The 23,771-nt window shown below is 39.5% G+C and overlaps 2 protein-coding genes and 1 long non-coding RNA gene across 3 annotated transcripts; 1 reads left to right on the top strand and 2 right to left on the bottom strand.

Moving 5' to 3' along the window:
* Positions 1-560: 560 nt before the first annotated feature.
* On the bottom strand, positions 561-1,207 carry LOC137247233 (uncharacterized). The gene is made up of 2 exons (XR_010951797.1): positions 1,128-1,207; positions 561-993 (listed from the first exon to the last, which is right to left on the bottom strand). It is a non-coding gene; the product is annotated as an uncharacterized lncRNA (long non-coding RNA).
* A 3,440-nt stretch (positions 1,208-4,647) lies between these two features.
* Positions 4,648-15,956, top strand: LOC137245771 (uncharacterized). The gene is made up of 4 exons (XM_067776939.1): positions 4,648-5,052; positions 14,667-14,841; positions 14,905-15,165; positions 15,243-15,956. The coding sequence occupies exons 1-4, from the start codon at positions 4,860-4,862 to the stop codon at positions 15,706-15,708; spliced, it is 1,095 nt and encodes a 364-aa protein (XP_067633040.1). The 5' UTR covers positions 4,648-4,859; the 3' UTR covers positions 15,709-15,956.
* LOC137245770 (BOS complex subunit NOMO1) lies at positions 15,729-23,236 on the bottom strand. Its single transcript, XM_067776938.1, has 7 exons — positions 23,015-23,236; positions 22,368-22,923; positions 18,980-19,231; positions 18,291-18,924; positions 18,047-18,225; positions 17,020-17,981; positions 15,729-16,968 (listed from the first exon to the last, which is right to left on the bottom strand). Exons 1-7 carry the CDS (start codon positions 23,155-23,157, stop codon positions 16,074-16,076), a joined length of 3,621 nt encoding a protein of 1,206 aa, XP_067633039.1. The 5' UTR covers positions 23,158-23,236; the 3' UTR covers positions 15,729-16,073.
* Positions 23,237-23,771: the final 535 nt, after the last annotated feature.

Here is a 23,771-nt window from a genome sequence, read left to right as displayed (position 1 = left end):
GAAGTCTCATCAGTATTTCCTCCACATTGAGCTTTCACGATAATCTTTGCTCCTAGCTTCGATTTACTCCAATTCCGGCCCTTATAGGTATATATCTCTTAGTGAACAGGACAAGATCCGTCTCTGCGCATTGGCGGTCATCCCAAAGTTGAATTCCCAGGCAAGCCGTAAACGTCATCTGCGTTTACCGCGAGTTTAAAGGGTCCCTTTCTGAGCCCGCTGATCAGTTGATTGGTGACCAATGTCCACAGCAATGGTAATAGCCACACGCCTTGTAGCGTGCCTCTCGTTTCTGCGTGGCGTTTTTACTGCGAAGTAATCTTTCAATTTAATATGCAAAAAATCGTCAAGCGGTATTAAAAATAAAAAATTAAATACTTAGCGCTATTAAGCTAAGACGAGATTTTAGGCCGAGCTTTTCCAATTTGTTTCGTGCTGCTTTTAGTTTTTCCTGCGAGTTAGTGGTACGGGACCTACATATTTTATGCCGACTCCGGACGGTATCTGCAAGGCAGATTAATTTTCACTGAATTTTCCATTGCAGAAATACATATGGAGTGTTTGCCAAATCACTGCATACGGGTGACCCCGCTTAAAAAAACTTTATTTTAATTAAAAAAAAAAAACGTGTTTCTTGAACCCAGGCGGAGCACGCAGATGTTAGTCGAATAGAGCTGTTGTATTTGGGGTGATCTTTCCCCCAAGAGCGCGGCTCACGAGTCGGGCTTGTACATCCATTAAACATTTTGAGCCATCCTATGATTTTTCTGTCTGAGATTTGTAGTATGGCCGAGGATACTCCATTTGGATCCTGGCGATTTAAATCTGGGAAAAGTTTTGACCACCAACTGGATTTTGGTATTCGTCACCAACCCTGTTACTTCTGGCTCCTTAATCAGATTGTAAGTTCTGTATATCGGCTCCTCCGCCACATTCGACTTGTATCGATCAGCGCCCTAAGAGATCCTTCTATATATTTATGCGGTGAAGTGACTGCATAATTGTGGTTTTTAAAAGAGAATTAATTAATTTAATGCAATCATTGAAATAAACACAAATACGCCCCAAAAATGTATAGAAGGCATTTTTATAAATATATCTGACAAAAAACAAAAAACCGCGACTACCTTTGCCAAAGTTTCCATTGACGGCTCTTAACAAATAAAAACTCTTTGATACTGTGATAAAAAGAAAATTTGAATAAAAATAAAAAAACAAATTTCAAGAAAGTGTTATTCATCCTAATGTAATTATAGAAGGTGGAGGAAGATTTGACAGCTGTCATATCGAACGCCCTTAGCTCCAGGTTGTATTTTGGAAGTACACGAGAAAGGGGGCATAAAAGATGGTCCCTTTTTGAAATAGTACTTCAATTCATACTTTTTAAATAATCATAAAATACGGAAAGGAGTGTATGTAGCTTGATTATTGAGCAATTTTATCATAAAAATTATGAAATGAAGATTGCTTTATTAAATTTTGAGACGTTTTCAAGTTATAAACTTCTTGTGAACGCATCAATTTTGCTGGTAATACTTTAGGACAAAGGTGGAATACTTATAAACGAGCAAAAATATCGGCAGAGGTGTCGAAATACACGTTTTTAGCTCGATATTAATAACCTGAAAGTATATATTTTACTGATGCCAAAAGATATTTGCAAAATTATCGTTGAAAATTTTATGAACAAAGGTGTTCTACCCCCGGTTTTGGAGCGGTCAGGGGTTGTTGTCCGGATTACTGATACCGAGGTAAAAACATGTCTTTTGAACTCTCTCTCTACATTCTTGGGCATGTAATAACAGTCTACTCCTGTCCTGGAGTATTGAGGAAAGCAGTTTTTAATATATTACATCAGGAGAAAATGTTATTGAACACACAACAGGAGGACGGACAAGGCAGCAGGTAGATACATTTGGTGGAATATTAATTGAGGTTTTGGCTTTAATCTTGATCCCTATCATTGAATTTGCCGCTGCGTCCAACTATAGGTAGGGGTCCGAAGCCGAAGAGAGTGTGTACACATCTAGCCAAGCCTTCGCTGACAGTAAAGATACCAAGAGAGCAGCTGCAACTTTCAAATGCCCGTTCGGGACATCGTCATTAGCATGTTCTAACGAGCATAACCTATACATTATATCTCGCACGTTGTCGTTTTAACGATAAATACGCTCCCCAAATGCTTTCATAGTCCTTTGCCGGATATAGATCCAGTCTGTACGTTAAGGTACTATCACGACCATCTCGGGAACGATTTTATATGACCAACTTGAACCTTCTAGGTCATAGCACCCTCTTCACACAGGTAGAAAAGCTTCTGATAGCCATTCACTTGGAAATAAAACCGGTGTTAGTTCGAAAATTGGAAAGCCCGATCACCGCTGCGTTGTTAGGCTGATCTCTTGGCCTGGGCGAACTGAAAGTGTCCAGCGGTGGAGATTTAGCAGGGCTGCTAAGTGGAGACAATACTTTTTGCCGGGTCGGGCGTTGTTGGTTTATCAACAACATCAAGTCGGGTCACGGCTACATTATAAGTCGCAAGTCTTATAACTCCATCTTATAATCGCTACTAAGTAGCGAACCAGTGGAGGGGTGTATTCTGTCAACCCACAGATCCTAGGAGGTCGTATGTAGAAGTTCACCCACGGGGAAAACCTTATAATGGCTGTTAATTTGGGAATGATCAGAAATATTCTTTTGGCATGTTTGGTGATGTGATAAAATAAAAATCACTTTGAGAACTTTCCTATGGATTGCGTTGACAGCTAGCAGCTAGCTATAGAAAGGGTTGATGTTACACTTTTTATGTCAAACCGCGTTACGCGCTATGATGAGCATCTGCCACGTAAAACCACATTCCAATGAAAACATAACAAGATCTAGGAGATGCAACGTACCGATAAAGTAAATATGGCCAATGGAAGTGGTCAAGCAAACGACCGCAGGCTTGGTTTCGGATTCGTGGTAGCGGAAAGAGGAGCGCGTGTAACGCACATGTTAAAAAAGTCGTGTCTGCCAACTTCAACGCCAAGAGCGACAAAATGTATATTTGGCCGCAAAGCCGGAAGGTTCAGCCCCTGCAACAATATCTCTTGCAATGAATTGAGACTGATCGACTTCGCCTGCGACCCATACATTGTTTTATACTCCTGTCCTGCCTTCCGGTCAAAAAAATAAAAAGCATTGCTACAGATGGAAGACATATTTGAATTTTGGATGTGCGCAACCCAAATTGGCATCCAACTCGCAACAGCAAAAGGCAGATTAACTGCAAAAGGAAAAAGTGTTTAGAAAGTAAACCATCATATTTATTTTAACATTTTACCTTCATGTTTTAGCGAAAATATTCAAATTTCTAAAATTTTGTTTAGTAAACAAAACTATTTTATCACGAATTTGAATGATAGAAAAGTCAACACAAAATGGAATTTCAGAAAAAAGTGATGCAGTTGTATATTTTTTCAGAAAATACGATTTGTATAGTTTTACATACATTTTTTTCTCTGAATAAAAAAGGAGTTTTGTAAAGCGACCACATTCTTATTTCTACGTTCAAGACGGCGGCGTTAGAGCGAGAAACTGCTTACATCCGCCACCTTCTATAATTCCATCATGTTATTCATTACTTTGGTTTGTTTTATACGCCGATTAAAAAATTATAAAAGGTATTAGTGGGGATGATTGCAGAATTGATTGAAGTTTTTTATGAGAAAACAAAAAAAGGGCGAAATTCGAAAAATCTCAAAAACTGAAAAATTACAAAAAAAAAAAAGATCCCAAACGGTCAATTTTTGAAAAAGTTATAGCATTTTGAAAACAAAAACAGTGTTTTTTTTAAAATTCATAACTTTTTTTGAGTTGGATGAAAAAATTTGAAAAAGTTCTGAAAAACGTCTTTCGTAAGCTAGAAAAAGAAGAAAAACTTTCAGCCAATTCTAAAGGGGTCGGGTTCAAAATTGGTCGAAATGGGATGGAATACCCCATATATATCATATATGTACATTAGGGTGGGTCAAATTGTATGGGGAAGAATGGGAAAAAACTTCAGATGCACATCCAGTGAATCTATGGGTCATACTGAGTAATATTGTCCATGGGACCGTAGGTCTGAAATGAATTTCGAGCCTCCCTAATTTTGTTAGAATATTTTATATCCCAATCCGAATCCGAATTTGACATTTATTTTAATGTATTTTATTTGTAAGAGCCGTTATTCGGATTGGGATATAAAATTTTCTAACAAAATTAGGGAGGCTCGAAATTCATTTCAGACCTACGGTCCCATGGACAATATTACTCAGTATGACCCCTAGATTCAGAAACTGGATGTGCCTTTTCAACAATAAATTTGACCCACCCTAATGTACATATGTACATATGAGGAGCTACATATCAAAATGCAATAATTACAAACGAACGGCTTCGAGAAAACCAAGAAAATTTAATGTCTTAGTACAAATCCAGATCCTTAATGAATATTTTACGTAGGTTAGACTAATTATCCTTATTACTTTTCATGAACTATGGTGAAGATATTGAAAATACCGGTCAACTTATTAAGTGCATTTATTGAGTTTTGATATGGAGCTCACATTTACTTGTACATATATGATTAATAATATTCATTGCTTATTTGTATGTACAATTGTATGTATGTGTGTTTTATTTACCGTACAATTAGTAGGTCCATTATCACCTCAAATTTCAAGTTTTTCATCTAAGTGCCATTGGATATAAAAACAAACTGTTATACTTCGCCGGACGCCAGTGCATCAATAACTATAACCGTTAAAAAATCATCATATTTAATAAAAACTCTTTGAAATAAAGGATATAGAAACGCGGATTAAAGCGGATCCATGAAAAAACCAAACAATTTAACTAAAATGAATCGAAAAACGTTGTGGTTATTTGTTGTTATCCTTATTGTATATTTTACGTTGGTTTTTAGCGATGACTCCTTGGAATTCAAACAAAATCGTGCAATACAAAGACGCGCCATAACGGATCTAGAGGACGAGGCACGAACGAGAAAACATCGCCACAAACTGTGTAAGAATTTACTTAAGAATCGAATTGAAGGCAATATTTAATAGTGATTTCGTTTCAACAAAAACTTGTCTTGCCCTCTAACTTTTCATGTATAAAGCAAAACGTCAAACCAAATGTGAATATGTGTCCATTTTATCAATAGATGCATTTCAAAAATGCAAAAAAGGCACAGCTTTGAGAGGGTGGATGACTGCCCTGGAATTCAGTTGATGCTAATTTTATTTTACGAATTATTTTTTTTGCAGGCTTGACTAAGGCAATAAGATAAGCTCAATTTGCTTTGTGTTCGTTTCATAGAAGAAGTGCATAAAGTGGTGCTAAAAATATTTTTCAAAGCTCAGGGCGCCTTTTATTGTTGAAACGAAATCACCTAAATCTGAATAATAGGTACATGCGTGAGTATCAATGAAAACATTTTTCAATTCGAATTATTTTGGAATGATTTTCACTCATCGCTTGTCAATTTTGGTTTGGAGACAAACCGGTTTCGGCGTTGTGCTATCTTCAGTGTTCAAGTTCGTTTCCTTTTTTTATTATTTTACTAGTTATACCCGACGTACGTTGTAACGCCCGAGATAGAATGAGTGTTGCTTTATTTTTTCTGTTTTGTTTTTTGATAATTTAGTTTATTGTTCTGTAAATTGAATTGAATTTTGTACGCATATTTGGTGAAATTTTCGTATAACGCATTTTATTATTGTATCTTATTGTAATTCATATGGGTGCACAATATTTTTGGTTTTTTCGTTCGGTGCAAAGATAAACAAATTTTTTTGGCGTTCCAACTCTAGCGCAAGCAACACATACCTGGCCATGGGAAAAGCATGGACTCTCTAAATTTAATCCTGCAACAGTAAGCGATTGTCCTTGTGCTTTGTTGATTGTAATTGCAAAAGCAAGGCGTACAGGAAACTGTAAGCGCTTAAAATTGAATGGCGAATCTGTAGGAATCATTGGATCCGTGGTGTGAGCACGTCTTCACCTTTGCTTTTGCCGCTTCCCAAGGCAGTCGGTTCTATGTACCGGAGCGACTCGGGTTTTTTCCCCGACCAAGGACTGTCATCTCAGTGTGACCCCAATTAATTTGTTTCGTCCCTCCCACAAATTGTCATCCTCCCAGCAGCTCCTTGCAGCAGGACTGCTACATATTCTCTTACTCCGGGAAGGTATCGAACCCAATCCGGGTCCGTCTCCTGACCTGTGTCTCGTGCAAGGGATGGTTGCATCGGACAGGTTGTTCTGGGCTTGATCCCAAAACCCGACGTCCACGTAACTTTTATAAATATTTTGTGGCTCCTTGCTGCTCACGCCCAAGGGCGTCCCGTAGTCTACGCCTAAGCGCCCCCACTACCTTCCAGCAGCCTCGCTGCTCAGCAAGCCACAACAAGTACCCGCTGCTGCTCGCGCCCCACGTCGCCAACAACTCAAACAGCTGATACCACTCATAACTACTACCTTCGTAGTAGAGCTGGTAGCAATGCTGAGCATCAGCCCCTGCCCCCGTCTTCTTCTCCCCCCTCTTTTCTGGCAGCAATCATGCAGGTCAGGGAAACAGACTCTTAGTCCCTACCTCCGTTTGCACCGTCTGCCAGCACAGAATATATAGATTTGCGACATCCGCTAAATGCAGCTCCTGCCTTGGGTGGTGCCACTTTCCTAGATGTTCTGGTCTCCGCGACGGCAACCCCGTCTCCTGACCTGTGTCTCGTGCAAGGGATGGTTGCATCGGACAGGTTGTTCTGGGCTTGATCCCAAAACCCGACGTCCACGTAACTTTTATAAATATTTTGTGGCTCCTTGCTGCTCACGCCCAAGGGCGTCCCGTAGTCTACGCCTAAGCGCCCCCCCCCCCCCCCCCCCCCCCCCCCCCCACTACCTTCCAGCAGCCTCGCTGCTCAGCAAGCCACAACAAGTACCCGCTGCTGCTCGCGCCCCACGGCGCCAACAACTCAAACAGCTGATACCACTCATAACTACTACCTTCGTAGTAGAGCTGGTAGCAATGCTGAGCATCAGCCCCTGCCCCCGTCTTCTTCTCCCCCCTCTTTTCTGGCAGCAATCATGCAGGTCAGGGAAACAGACTCTTAGTCCCTACCTCCGTTTGCACCGTCTGCCAGCACAGAATATATAGGTTTGCGACATCCGCTAAATGCAGCTCCTGCCTTGGGTGGTGCCACTTTCCTAGATGTTCTGGTCTCCGCGACGGCAACCCCTCGACGGGTTTCATCGCGCCATGTTGCCAGGTCGCAAACCCAAATCATCCGGGTACCCCAATGCTTGCCCAAGGGCGCCCAGTCCCAAGGCCACAACAGCAATTGCGTCCTGGCCTTCCACAACCTAGGCGTAGTCACCCGTCACTTACCCCTAGAGTGGCGGCGTCACCCCTCATGCACTTCAGAATTCTGCAGTTAAACTGTAATGGACTAACTGGAAAGATTACGGAGATAGTCGATTTCATGAAGCGGCACAACATCCGCATTGCTGCGATTCAAAACACTAAACTCACAGCAAGATCTGCATTGCAGACCTGCTCTGGGTATAATGTCCACAGGAAAGACCGCGAGAGCGGAAATGGAGGCGGCCTCGCGTTTATTATACACCACTCTGTGCAATATTATATATTTGATCCTGGCATCGACCGCAGGGACAATGTCTTAGAACGTCAAGGCCTATCTGTTCGGTCAGGCGATGCAAATCTAGAAATCATCAACATCTACATCCCTCCTGTCACCTGTTGCCCCAGTGGATACCGCCCTAATATCGAGGCCTTACTCACTGGCAACAATCGCATTATCTTAGGCGATTTCAATGCCCATCACGACCTATGGCATTCAAACTTGGGGGCGGACAGTAGGGGTGAGATGTTGGCGGATCAAATAGAAGAAACGACGTTCTGCACAATAAACGGAGACGCCCCCACACGTATGGTAGTAAGCTGTCATAGCTCGCCAGATATCTCAATCGTGAGCGCAGAACTCGTAAACTGCGTCAACTGGCAGCCGATGGTAACATTGGCATCCGACCACCTGCCCATACTTATTTCGTTCGAGCGTACCGCCGACTTCATCGTCACCGAAAAACGCACTTTCATAAACTTCAAAAAAGGAAAGTGGGAAGAATATAAATCTGCAACAGACAGCAACTTTGCTGCCCTCCCTATCCCGACTGATGCCCGCCAAGGGGAGCGTGCCTTCCGTAAGGTCATTGAATCCGCCTCGGCACATTTCATTCCCGCCGGGAGAATTCCCGAAATCCGGCCCCACTTCCCGGCGGAGGCCGCGAGCTTAGCGAGGGAACGCGACCTTATAAGACAGCTTGATCCAGGCGACCCCCAAATAAGGGATATAAACCAACGCATCAGATTGCTTGTGGACGAACACAAACGGGCGAAATGGGAAGAGCACCTAAGAGGTTGTAACCTCTCTACCGGTGTAGGTAAACTTTGGTCCACCGTAAAGTCCCTATCGAATCCGACTAAGCACAAAGACAAAGTTTCCATCGCCTTTGGCGACAAGGTGCTGTCGGATGCGAAAAAATGCGCGAGCGCTTTCTGCCGACAATATATAATGCATCCTACGGTTGACAAAGATAGACGGAGAGCCAATAGACACGCACATAAACACAAATTCAGCGCGTCACCAATCACCATCACCGCTAGAGAGGTCGAGGACGCCATTGGTCGCGCTAAACCATCCAAAGCAGTGGGCCCAGACGGCATAGCCATGCCGATGCTTAAAAACCTAGGGAAAGAGGGTTTCAAATATTTAGCGCGTCTTCAACCTGTCTCTTTCCACCTTTGTCATACCCGAGAAATGGAAAATGGCCAAGGTGGTCCCGCTACTAAAGCCTGGGAAACCAGCTAACATAGGTGAGTCATATCGTCCGATATCTCTCCTATCGCCAGTGGCAAAGACGCTTGAAGCCATTTTGCTCCCTTATTTCCAAGCACATTTGCAGCTAGCCCCTCATCAGCATGGCTTCAGAAAACTCCATAGCACTACCTCCGCGATAAATGTTATTGGCACCCAGATAAATTGCGGTTTGAATCAATACCCCCACCATAGAACAGTACCCGTAGCGCTAGACCTATCAAAAGCCTTTGATACGGTCAACCATGGCTCGTTACTGCAAGACCTGGAAGGGTCTACCCTTCCCCCATGTCTTAAAAGGTGGACCGCAAATTATCTGGGTGGTCGGCAGGCATCGGTGCAATTCAGAAACGAAACATCAAAACCAAGGAGAATTAAACAAGGGGTGCCACAGGGTGGTGTCCTATCCCCACTTTTGTTTAATTTCTACATATCCAAGCTACCTTCACCACCGGAAGGAGTCACAATCGTTTCCACGCCGATGACTGCACAATAATGGCCACAGGCCCAGGCCCAGAGATCGATGAGCTATGCAATAAAATAAACGGCTATCTCCCTGACCTCTCCAGTTTTTTCGCCTCGCGAAACCTGGCATTGTCACCGACTAAATCTTCCGCGACCTTATTTACAACATGGACGCCCCAAATGTCGACCATATTGAACATCCACGTCGATGGCACTACGCTACCGACTGTCTTACACCCCAAAATCTTGGGTGTGACGTTTGGTCAGGATCTACATTTTGGTGCGCACGCAACCGCAATTGTTCCGAGAATTCAGAGCCGTAATAAAATCCTCAAATCCCTTGCTGGCAGTACCTGGGGAAAAGATAAAGAAACGCTCATGACCACATACAAAGCAATTAGCCAGCCGATTACGTGCTACGCGTCACCCATATGGTCGCCAAGAAACCTGGGCATCCCAACAGACATCTGATTGACGAACCAGCACCGCCTAGGGGCCTAAGGAGTCATCTCCGTAAGCATTTTGAGGAAATACGGCACCTGAGAACCCAGCCGTATGAAGCGAAAAAACACAAGCAGGTCCTTGGTGAACTCCATAGACAGGCGTCGGACCTTTATGTCGGGAATTGCCCGGTGAATCCAGTACGTGAAGAAAAATATCCAGAACTCGCGGAAGAGGAACGCATACTCCCCAGGGAAACGCGTGTCACTCTTGCTCAACTTCGTTCTGGATACTGTAACAGGTTAAACTCTTAACCCCAGCGGGTAAGGGGGTCAGAATATACCCGCGGTAGGTATGCCTGTCGTAAGAGGCGACTAAAATACCAGATTCAAGGGGTGTGTAGCGCAACCCTTCAGGTTGCCAGCGCAATATATAGCTTCTCCAAATCCAATTGTCAACCTCACCTATCCGCGGCGAATCCTGTTTCACTAACAGACGAGGCTCTGGCGACCCCAAGCTCCTCATGGATCTTGGGGGTGGGGAGAGAGGGGATGGCCTGAAGGTTTAATGTGGCCACATAAATCGTTCCCGAGATGGTCGGGCTAGCACCTTATTGGTGCTGGGGTACCGGAGCGTACCGGATCTGCATCCGGCAAAGGACCATCACATCGATAACACCCCAAAGCCTTCGGGGAGCAACCTTATCGCTACAACAACAACAACAACAAACTCTTACCTATCCAGAATCAACCCCGACATACAAAATGTATGCCCCGCTTGCAATGTGTCCCCACATGACACCAACCATCTCTTTAATTGTAATGTGGAACCAACGCCTCTAACACCCCTTTCCTTATGGTCCACCCCTGTTTAAACGGCAAGTTTCCTTGGACTCCCGTTAGAGGATATTGATGACAATTTGTGATCGGTCGCGGCTATTAGGTGGGGCGAGCATTGCTACAACAACAACAACAACAACAACCGCTGATGATTGTTGCTTCGATTACATTCGGCATTAATTTCTTAACGCAAAGTCTGGTTCCATTGCACAATTTCGGTGGGTCTAAATTCCGTAGAAGCATGATTGGTGAGCCAATTTTCAAAGTTAATATATGTGCAGGCATTCCAGGTGGTTCTAAAGAGTTTAGAAATTCAATTGGATAATTCTCAATTTGATCTTCATCTGTAACTGTGTCCATCGATTCATATTTCGTCATTTCACCAGGAATTTGGTTTTGAATGCGATCATTGATTTTGTATACATGATCATTTTTGGGAACTAAGATTGCTCGTTGGCATAGCCAAAAAAAATTAATTTTATATTCTTAATTCTGAAATATGAAAAACCTATGTCTTGATCGAAGGAACCTATACCCAAAATGTGGTGATGATTGAAGTGTGGGAAATACGTTTCCATAGCGAACATACACACACAAAGAATTTGATTTTTATATATATAGATAGATGTAGATAGACTGAAGCTAACAAATTTTTTAAGCGGCGGCAGATTACTAAACATCCAAAATGAATAACAGCCAAACACAACAATGCAGTCAAACTTTAGGTCTTAAAATAACCTAAGTTTGTACGGCAGCCATAGTTCTGAAAAATCCCATTTGTAGGGAAGGTACCACGCCCCTTTTTTCCAAATTCCACATTTTACTGGAGGTGTTAGGACAACGTCATATAGCTCCTTACCAATTTTCATTATCTTACCATTACTGCATCCAGAGATATGCAGTATGATATATTCCATTTGTATGGGATGTGCCACGCCACCTTTTAGATTTCGATTATATTTTAAATATCTTGATATAATGAATAATAACCACTTTTTTCCATATATATAGGTAGGTGTACGTTGCAGTTTTGTACTAAAAACATGAAGGAAAAGAGGTAATATGGTGATCAGAGCTAAGCTAGACGTTATTTTGAGTTTTATAAAACCGTTCCACTGCATTGATTTTCTTCCCGAATAATTATGGAAAAAATAAGGTTTCTTCAGAAAACTTCTATAAAAATTTATCACCTATTTTTAAGTTTGCGTGGTGGAAGTGGTAGAACTTATATTTCAGGAAAAAAGGTGGTAGATCTACCACTTTAGTTGTAGAAGGCCGAACACTGCTCACCGTTGAACTGCATACAAATTAACGGAACATAAGCGTCGTTTTTATAACAAACACAAAGCAGTAGAAATGTTCCGCCAGTAACGAAATGTGACATACGTTTGTGTATGTGTGCTGAAGCATCTTTCATAAACAGTGTACAAACCTCGGTGTTTATGTTTACTCTCCTTCGAAAAAAATTTGCAACTTAGCAGCACGACACAAATCGAAAAATTCGTATATTTATTCAAAAAATATACACATGAAATGATCTCGAGACGCTCGTCACCCAGAGAAAAATTACCACTCGTCAGCACAGCTTCCTTTTGATACCCATATTGAAGTACTCATTAACAGCTTCCATTTGATACCCATAATGTAAAAACACATCCTTAGGTTATTCTGAACCACGTTTTGGGCAATATCTCGACGCCCTAGTCACCCAGGGGAACGAAAAATTATCATGTACTAAAGCACTCATCAACAGCTTTCATTTGATATCCATATTGTATAAACACATTCTTGGGGTACCCTGGTCCACACTTTGGCCTATATCTCGAGACCCTAGTCACCTTGGGGTACGAGAAGTACCCCATATTAAAGTACTCATCAGAAGCTTCCATTTGATACCCATATTATACAAACACATCCTAGGGTTATCCGGGTCCACGTTTTGACCTATATCTCAAGATCCTAGAAATTAAAAAACAATTTTTTTTTGTTAAAAACGTTCCCCTATTTGATCCCTATAATATGAAAAAAGAACGAATAAAATTGGCCTCGTATCGGCCCCAAAACATGGACAGGAACGAACATCATTTCATTTTTATATATATAGATTATCTTCATATTTGCGTGGTGCTCATTTTTATGCTTTCTTACAAATGGCGGGACATTTAGGTCTCATGTTCTATGCTGACTCCGCACGGTATCTGCAAGCACCTGAATTTTCGCTTAGAAGCTTTTCATGGCAGAAATACACTGTCGGTGTTTGCCAAATCACTTGCCTTTCCCTGGCCTTGAACCTAGGACCGTCAGTGTGGTAGGCGCCAACTTGTAGGAAAAATGAAAAACCAGCATACCACAAATTTGAATAATATTTATGAAGCCAAGGAGACGAATCAGCACACACGATCACAGATCGATAAAGAAGTCCTTGGGATATTTAAAATTCATAATGCATTTACAAGGCACAGCATTTTAAAGTCATGGTATAATGTGTAGCTGCTGTTTTTGTTATGATAATATGAAAATTATAAATATAGGGTAAAATAAATATTTTTTTTTTTTGCTTTTGGACAATCAAATTTATTTTTTTATATTGGGCCATAAACCGATTGACCAATTCAGAGCAATTGCGATTTAAAAACTGCTACTCGATCACGGATCTTAAAACGCGATATGGCATCAGGTTTTCGAAAAATGTATAATTACTATTCAAATAAGAAATTAGAGCACTGCCATATTTTAACCAATACAAGCAAATTTTTTATGAAGGGTCCACTTTCGAAGCTCGAAAGCCTATTTTTTGGAGGCTAACTTCGAAAAACGGAGAAATTACTGTATTGGTTATGGCTCGATCATAAAAAAACGGTTTGCTCTAATACTCAGTCAGGTGCTGTACAGTGTTATTATTATTTGTAATTTTTATTTCGTAATATTTCCTTGTTTGGTCAACGGTGAATTGTTCAAGATACATAATTGGAAAGTTTTAAAGTCATGTTCACATCAACCAGACTACTACCGAAAGTGTATTTTTCAATTAGTGAAGCACTTCAACTGGTTTCGATCGTTGGGCAGTCGGTAAAATCAATGTGCAAATACAAATTTGATCATAACTGATGCATCACGACACTCTTTTTTTCATTTAAATACATACACATTCGTTATCACTAGGGTCACTTACACATTCACTTTGCCGATTATGTAGCACTTTTTATGAAAAGTTAACACTTTCTCTTTCATCGTTGTTTATTCTAAAATTTCGTTGGCATTGTATGAATGGTGGATATGCGAAATATATTGTATAATAGTAAACTCGATTTTTTGATAAAGATTTGTGTATCAAGTGGAGCATTCGTCATTCGTTAACTGAAGAGTGAAAGTCCGCTAATATAATTGGTAATAAAATTTTTATTATGCAATAATGTGGCGATTGGCTTCTCTTGTATATTGTTAACGTTTCGTTCTTGTTAAAACATAAAAAGTGAGAAGTATTTCCTCTGTGCTCAAGAAAGATTGGAATCCCTCCTAGGTTTAAAACAAGGCCAATAGCGATTCCACTTCTGAACGTCTGTGATGCTTTAACATCTTTGCAATGCTATAGGGGAATCCAGATGTAACCTGTATCATTACAAAATACAAACGTTTGCCTTATTTCGATTCGAGAACCATTTGAGAAATAAAATTTATTATTTGATTTTTAATGCATCTCATGAAACTAGCCATGATTAGTAAATTTGTTAAAGTTATTAGCTAATGTACAGAATTACCCGAATGCCTTCTGGGCCGAAGCTTCGTTCAATCGCAGAACATGGACTATGTTGATGCAGCATAAAACTTGGACTGCTTGCCATTAAATCTTTTTTTCTTGAACAGATGCAGAAGTGTTTGCTGATGTTGTCAGTGTTCACCATTTAGCAGAACGAGTTCGATGAAAATTGATAAATTAAGATTATAACTTTATGATTTTCCCCACCTTTGTTTCATATTTTAGTTTTTATCGTATTTTTAGGGTACCTTTGGGGTTGGCATGCTCTGGCTATTGCCTATTGGGTTAAAGTGAAGCTCATTATTGTTGGCTTCTTTGTTGGTAGCGCTGTATTTGTGGCTTTGCGGTATGGGTGGCCAAGTAAATGCACAGCTGGTCTGGTTCACGACACACCCACTATCGTTTACGATCATCCGCCGTAAGATAAACATACATAAATATAAGAGAACATTCAAATTTATATATTTGGAATACTTCGTAGTCAAACATTTGCTCATGATCATGTACCATACTCATTTGATCACTCGCCTAACTTCGATCACTCGTTTGGTAGCTCGAGTTCGATTGATCCGTATTCTGCGTATGCTGGTTTATATTCAGATGATATAACAGCCACTGAAGAATTTGCACCATCGGGGCCAAGCACTCATCGTATCAAGCGTCAAAGCTTACGTCAAACCAAAAACTCGCCATCAGCACAGCAGGGTCTACAAAATGTCGTACCTATAAAGACTGAGGAAAGGTGAGAGAAATTGCCGAGGAATTGTTCATAATAAATTCATGCACCTACATACATACATACCAAATAATATCTTTCAGAATCGCAGATCTGATGTTCGAATTTTTGGGCTTGGATTCATTTGCGTGTCGTCGACGTTTTATTTGTGAAATGGAATTCCGTGCGCGATTGAATTCACTCAGTAGCATGGCCTTCCGCATTGTAGGTCGTATTTTTTTCGAAAAATACACAAACGCACGTAATGAATTCGGGCAAGCGCATTCATTTGCCGAATGTGCAGCTGTCAATTCTGATTGTGTATTTATTGAACATAATATAGTGGAAGAAATTCAAACTGATAGTGTTGAGGCAAACGATAACGAAAATGAAATCCATAATAGTTTAAAGGAAAACCACAACAGCTCTAACGAAGTACATACAAATTTGGAGCAACTTAAGGAAGCGGATCTACCAGCCGAACGTCGAAAAAATAGAAGTTTTGAACGTACCGACTTTAGCTATAAATCAGTGGCGGCACTTATTCTGGAGCCGGCGCAACGGAATTGAATTTGATAGGCTGTACTGGGCATTTGCAAGACTGTGGTTTAATTCATATAAAATTCAAAAAATAAGTATGTAATATCTATTTCGAATACAAATGTGTGCAGTTTATAACTTGCAAAGTTCTAATTTATTATATCTATATGTAAGATTGTAGAATAAAATTGAATTACTTTCGTTTTTAAGGAAACATTTCATATAATTTTTTTTATAAATAAACAACTTTATATTTGTTTATGCTGAATGAAGTCAAAATACTAAATTTGATATTTGTCTATATTACCTATTCATATCTATTATACAGAATAGCCACATGCCACTTAAACTATTTTCTCTAAATTATTTCTTTGATGTGACTGATTTTATGCATTTTATATTTTTTTGGTCTTTTTCTTTGTGACTGCATTTATCTGCTCAGCCATTTTTTCGATTTTCTTTTGATTTATCGGTTCGGCGTTGCGAGTTTCCTTTTTATTATTGTTTTTTTGTTTTTGTGAAAAGTCTTGGACAATGCCATTTACTTTGCTCCAAACAAAATTCAGAAAGTCCATAGCAATATCTTGTTTGAAGAACGCAATTGATATCAAAGCTACTAAAATTAGTGCGGAAATAGAGTTCTGATTCAGATCTGCTTCTGCCGTGCGAACTTCAGGCTTGAAGTCAAGTTCAACAAACACAGAGCTAGTGTCAGCAACAAACGTCTCTGATGGTAAAGCATATGTGTAAGTTTTATCCGATAGCGTTGATTTCAATTCTACTACGTAGTTTTTACTATCCAGTGGAATACGTGGGAAAAATATCATTATACCAGGATTGTAACTTGATTTTGGATTTAAAGGTGTCTCCACACGTTGCGAGTAGATTGGTGAATCCGACGCACCTTTCCGATACATTACAATACGCAAAGTTTTGTAGTGGTCGTTTAATGTAGCCGTAACACGTGCAACCACATCAACAAATGTAAATGGACTTATAGCGACAAGATTAACTCCATGTAGATCCTTTTGTTCAACTTTTACTGTACGAGTTTCCGGAATTGAGCGCTCAACATTTGAACCTGGCAGTCCAATATCTTTCGGTTTTACGATATAAGTGCAACCCGGTTGTAGACCACGTAATCGATATTGGCCATTGTTTTCACTAGTTGCTTCTTCTTGATGATGTTGACAACTTTCGCTGGCGGTAGCTTCGATATTTACTTGAGCAAATGGTTCACCGTTCAAAGAATTAATGGTACCAAAAACAGAATAAGATACACGCTTTCCGCTAAAAGAGAAACTCTTTGGTAAAATTTTTTACTTTTATGCACATACTTACATTAATTCCACTTCAATAGTTTCACCGTCTCTAATATCGATTATTTTTGAATTAGGTTCAAATTTATATTCTTTCATCATTGGCCGAAGGAAATATTGTGATGGTGAAAGTGAGTGGAAATTTATTGCTTCTTCACTGGTGACTAAATTTTTACGATAGCTCTCAGCCCCGCTTAATGAGAGTAAAACACCACCCAAAGTTTTACCTTCCTCATCCTTAACTTTCACAACGATTTCACAGAGTTTATGCGCACTAAACGAAGCTTTTTGCCTGTTGTATTCTGAGAAAACGTATGATTCCTTTTCAGCTTTCAATTCGTAGACAAGCGTGCCATCGATAGGTCCGAATTTGAATTCACCCTTAAAATTTGTTTGCGTAGTTTCAGCACTAAATTCTGGATTGTTGGGATAAAACAAAATAATGGTAACATCCTTTATAGCTGGCTCGACTTTTCCTCTCAAAATCAAACCTTGTGTGGCTATAAAATTGAACGCAATATCCACACAATCATTGCTGCCCTTCAACTCCTTTGTTTGCGGTGTGAAAAGCAATGTACCACTTTGCGGTGTTATTCGCAGTATTTCTTCGGGGTGTAAATAAGTTTCATACCGGAAAGCATATTTTCCATCTACTTTATGTACCTCAGCAATTGGAGTGATCTCTTGCTTGCCCGCAGACTTTGTTTCCACTAACAAACGCAGAGAATCAGCTGATTGATCTGTGGAGAGAATTCGAACTCCAATTTTATGTGCAATTGCAGTGATTATAATGGGACTACTATCGATTGTATTAAATGTTTGTGGTAGGGTCTCGTCATAGAAGTGACATCCTTCAAGTTTAATTTTATAAGTACCGAATGTCGGTACGCAAAAAGTATTGACACCTGCGAGTAATTTCAGTGTCTCTGTTGGAGGTTCTTGTTGTTGGGCGGAAGCTGTGGTGCCAGCATATTTATATTTCATCTGTGCGGAGTATACAAAAGATGGAAGATCAACAATATAAAATTTTTTAAACTCGCATAACTTACAATAGCACGATGACTGGATATTATGGAAACCTCATATCCACGTTGCACGAATGGTGATGCCGTCTCACTGGCGCTGGCAACATTGATGAAAACAGTCGTAGAATCAAAACATAAATTCGATTGGGGTATAGTTATCTCATATGGACCCGGAAGTATTTCCTTGAATGAGTATTTTCCATCTTGATGCAATAGAGATTTTTTATTATTAATACAATTAATAAAAATTAAACGTATAAAATCTTACTCTCGGCATTAGCATCCTGTTTTTTTCCAGTTGGTTGTCCTTCTGAATCCAGCGAATGTAAAGATACTAAAGCCGCAGAACAAGCTACAGGTGCACCTGGTAAGCATTTGAGTTCGCCTGTCAATGTAGCACGTAATTGTGAGAACGTTATATCCTTCAATGGTTGGGAATGTACTTCAATTTGTTGTTGAACTGGGAAAAACTGTACACCGCTAGTTTTTTCCGTTTCTGTGGTTAGAACTTCGACATTAAATTTCCCTTTAGGCAAATACGTACACCATTCGCCTGACTCGGCTTTGCTCGAAATAGTTGTATGGAAAGTGGAAGTATGCTTAGTAATACCAACCACATACGATTTTTGCGAGACAACTTTTCCACAAACTTCGTAAGCGGCTGGTACTATATCGGCAATATTTGCTGTGTTTATTTGCACATTCAATTCCATTTCATCAAATTTCAGTTTGGGATATTCCGCATTAAGTTTATAAGTTCCTGATTTTATATTTTTCAAAGAATATATTCCAGCAGCATCCGTTTTTGCAATTTCTTGCCCATTCAACTTAATTATAGCGCCATGAAGTGGCACACCAGCGGATGATTTTAAAACTTTCCCAGTTACACTGAATCCAGTAATCTGCATTTATTTAAATTGTTAACAAATAGTTTTTATTAAGAGATAAAACACTTACTTTAAATACATCCTTTAATTCTAACGTATCTTTCTTTACTTCTAATTCAAGGTACGCCGGTGTTATATGCAATTTCTGCTCGAAGTTTTCGATAATTGGTTGAATTAAATATTTTCCCGGTGGTACTCCTTTAAAAACATAATTACCACTTTTATCTACTAAGGTTTGGCACGCCGACTTCGCTTCGTAATGAGGTTTTCTTATGGACAATACAGCGGAAGATGTTTGTTGGCATAAAAGTGGAAGTAATTGCTGTTGAAATGAAAAACTAGTTAACCCGGTTTCTGACATTGTATAATATTTTGGGGAGTTCAAAATCATGTGCATTTATTTTTAGCCAATTCTAATGGTTGGGTAGAGCGCTAGTATGTACCATGGTTGGTATCAAATGGTTAGAGTTGTGATTTTATCGGGTTTTTACCATTTTTATGGGTAAATACCAGGAAAATACCCGAAATATTCCTTTTTTGTATCTTTTTTTGGGTATTTAAAAATCATTTGAATCGAGGCTGCTTGGAACTACAATTCAGCAATTAAATTTATACGTTATTTGAAATTAAAAAAATTTTCGTTTTGATTTTAAACAAACAACCTAGCAAACACTCGGAGTCAACAATTAGTCTGAAAGGAGACCAAACTTTGGATCGTTTGCACTCGTTATGAACTCATTTAGGAGCCTGAAGCGAATGCTATATGACTTCTAACACGCTCATATTTTGCCTCTAGCATAAATCTTATACAGGCTTCCTTCCGATATCATATATGTGCCTTATTGGCGTCACATACTGCTAATTTTGAGTTCTTTAATGACACTACGTCAGGGCTTTTAGGAAGAATATTTGACATATATCCGCAGCGGAAAGAATAGGGGAGAAAATTGTTGTGATAAAACTCCCATCACTATAAGATAGAAATGAAATAACTATTAGTTGAATTAATTATTTATTTAGAATAAACTGTCGCAGAAAAAATTCTGAGTTTTTATTCCGGAGCTGCCTAGTTTGCTGATTTAATATTTTTGCTTTGTTCATAAATTCATCAAATTGGAGTAATAAAAAGCTCTTAGACATTAGCATTTTTGAGGCTGATATTTTTCATGTATTTCGGACCCATATTGAACTCCAGAACTGTTAGGGCTTCGAGAATGTTTATAGGGTACACATATTTACGCAAACAAAGCCACCCCTCAAACATGCTCACGACGCTCATAATTTAAGAATCCGAAACGAGTCCAAAATAAGTGGGTAATGACGAATCAGAAAAGCGTCAAAACGCGTAGGAGGATAAGGGAAAATTTAATTTTTGCCTCTTATTTAATGGCCTAAAAGCTATTAACCTAGCATACAAAAATTATCATTTATCAAATATTTATGTTCGTCAAAGCGAGTTTGGAACAAATATTGAAACTTTGTTACGACAATTTTTCATTTTAATACAAAATGAATTACATTTGTACATAATTGTTACCATTACTGTTCTTTTTTTGTATAAGCATCGACGTTTCTCCGCTCATGGACGCTTCTCGATATTTTGAATGTCACCACAAATCTTCCACGCTCTGACTCCGATAAGCGCTGACGATGCCTAATAAATAGGCCATTAGGTAAGATAATCAGAGTTTATTAGTGTTAAAAATGACGTTGGAGAGTTCCAGTAGAGTATAATATGAGCTGTTTAAAAGCCTTTTAAGACTTATGTCGGACTCTTATTTAGGCTCAAATGATATACGTTAATAGGTTCATATAGGACGACCAATCGCACGACATAAGGGAAATACATTGGTTTCGGCCTCCAATTTAGATATTTTCCAGACTCTTTTTTGACTTAAAATGTTTACTGGGTAAGTTTAAATTTTTGCAACGGCATGCATTATTGGCTAAATATTTTTGAAAAACGTTGGATTACAGACGAAAACTAATTCAGCCAATAGCGTAATGGATAACTACCCACCAATATAGGACAAATTGGGTACATTTTGGATTGAATTTGTGTTTGTTTCCCATATTTTCCAAAAGATTATTTTTACCCTTCTTTTGGGTAAATATTTGGGTATTTACCCATTTTTACCATATATAACCAATTTACCGGGTATTTACCATTTGGGTATTTACCCCTTTCCCATCTCTACGAATGGTGTCCAAGCTGAAACATTGTGTCGTAGTTGCATTGTGCTGGGCGGATAGCAGTGGATTAAACAAATGCTTAAGTCGTCATCTCGGCTGATTTGCCGGCAACTTCCAGCTTTTTTTTAACGGTAAAACTCCATCACCAAAAATATATAAAGCAATCCAAATTCCAACCTTAGCCAACGCTGAAACTCCATCGCCAAAGTTTCAGATGCGCAGAAAAGTGTTTGACATTTAGCATGGAATAACAGCCTTACTCCTTTAATTTTACATAGGACTTAGGCGGTTATTCCTACTGAGCACACGGTATTAAATGTTGCATGCTTTTCTAACGCTAAAACTCCATCGTCAACAAATATCTAAAACATTTTCAAGTGCACAGACAAGTATGCAACATTTAGCACCATATGGTAATAAGGAATAACCGCCTAAGTCATATCGCTCATTTACTTTAATAGTGTCATAACTCGGGAGGGATATTCAAAGATTTCACCTGCCATATGTTGTGCATATAAAGGTATGGTTTTATTTTTATAGCACGTGCTCAACTTTTAACATATCACAAAGAATTTGTTATACACCCTAGATGTTGTTCTTGTTGTAGCGATAGGGACACTCCCCGAAGGCCTTAGGGAGTGTTATCGATGTTGATGGTCCTTTGCCGGATGCAGATCCGGTAACAAGCACCATTAAGGCGCCAGCACTGCTACAACAACAACAACAACCATATCGGGAACGATTTAGTATGACCACATGAAACCTTCAAAGCCAAATCCCGCCCTTCCACCCCCTAGATCCACGAGGAACTTGGGGTCGCCAGTGCCTCGGCTGTTAAAGTAACAGAAGTCGCCACGGCTAAGTGAGGTTGACAATTGGGTTGGATAAGCAATTTATTGCGCTGATAACACCTTGAAAGAGTTGCGCTACACAAGCCCTTGAATCAATTTGGTATTTCAGTCGCCTCTTACGACAGGCATATCTGCAGCGGGTATATTTTAAGCCCCAAACCTGCTGGGAGGGGGGGGGGGGTTAGGGGGGAACACCATAGATCATGTTACTGAGTACGTTTGTTAACTCAAAAATCAAGTCTTTTGAGTTTGACACTATTGAAGTAAATGACCGATATGTAAGAATATAGGGGACTGATCGCAAATTCAGTAGAGTAAAATTAGCACAAAGTTTCAGCTTTGAACGGACTGCTAAATGCAATATTGCCAGGACATTTGCTAAGAATATAAACCTCCATAAGAGTGTATACATACTTCTTCCTCCCGGAATAATGCTATTCCAATACTTGTTGTCATTTGTTCGTTGGTGTCAAAATGACCTTGTACATCAAAACCTCCAACGACCAATGAGTTTTCCGGCAGCTCAGTATTACCGCTCTCCACCAAAACTGTATATTCAAACTTTGAAAAATGCCATCTGGGATGTCTTGCACGCAATTTGTATTTTCCCGGTTGTATAGGAGTGAAGGAAAATATTCCATTTATATCGGTTGAAGTATGACGCTCTTTACCCTCATCTTCTGAGCTCAAAGATACACTTACACCACGAGCACCCCTACTGCCATGTCCAGCGAGTGTTACTTTTCCAGTAATTCCAAATCCTTTAAATGCGAAATTTACGTCTTTGCCAAGACTACAAATGTCCGTTTTTCCATCAAAGCTGAGTTCTACTTGTTCTGGCTCGAAACTCCAACCGGGGGGTGGGGAAATTCGTAGCAGATATTCTCCTTTGTCATAAATGGGCAAAAAATAGTATCCATTTGAGGGCGAACAGTCGGTTTTATCTTTCAGTGAGCCTTGCCTTGTTAATCTGTCAAGAAATACATAAATTAATTCGAATTCATTTTGGTTAGCTAAAGGACGGATCATATGAAAGGCAATGCCAAACTCTTGTTTCTTACAATTTTATTTCTACTTTGGAAAAATCAATCTCTGCATGACTTTTTATAAAACCACCGCATCCAAGCACTTCGTTCGCGTCACAATAATGCAAAATACAAAAAAAAAATAATAAAATTAATCTAATTACACGAATTTTGCCCATTGCAGTTTTTGATTAGCCGGTGAGAAAAAGTGACGTCCGTTTAGAGATGTGCGAGACCGATACGATAGTTATTTATCGATACTATTGATATCGGATTATCTATTTTCTTATGATATCTCGATTTCCGTCCTGTGAAAGTCTGATTTGATGAAAATGTTAATTATTTCGTTTCTGTAGCAACATTCCATTCTAACTTTTCCCCAACGCCCGTTTGTCTATTTAAAAAGCCTATTTTCATTTGGTCGTAGTTTTCATTACATATGACACAAAACTCGAATTAAAATGTTTCATTGCATTCCAAATATGATTACATGTGACATCAAATATATCCGATTTAATATTCCCACAAGAAGATTGCGCAATGCGCATGTAAACATTAGATCAGCTGTTTTTAAAACGTGTGAATTGACACTTTTCCTTTAGCTCTTTTTTCATTCGCTCAAGGGTCAACTGTGACGTAGCTGCGCAGAACGGAGCAATTTTGAACTCGTGAATGCGCAATCCGGTTAGGTGATTTGTTAGATCTGGGGCCCTATTCTCTAACAGTGAGTTTTAAAGTGTACACAAGAAATTATGTAAACTTTGAAATTCTGATTCTGTAAAGGAGAACTGTG

Source organism: Eurosta solidaginis, chromosome 3 (assembly GCF_040869045.1).
Source record: "Eurosta solidaginis isolate ZX-2024a chromosome 3, ASM4086904v1, whole genome shotgun sequence".
Classification (NCBI taxonomy): Eukaryota; Metazoa; Arthropoda; class Insecta; order Diptera; family Tephritidae; genus Eurosta; species Eurosta solidaginis.
The sequence above is the reverse complement of the archived record's forward strand: the minus strand, read 5'-3'. Positions and strand labels throughout refer to the sequence as shown.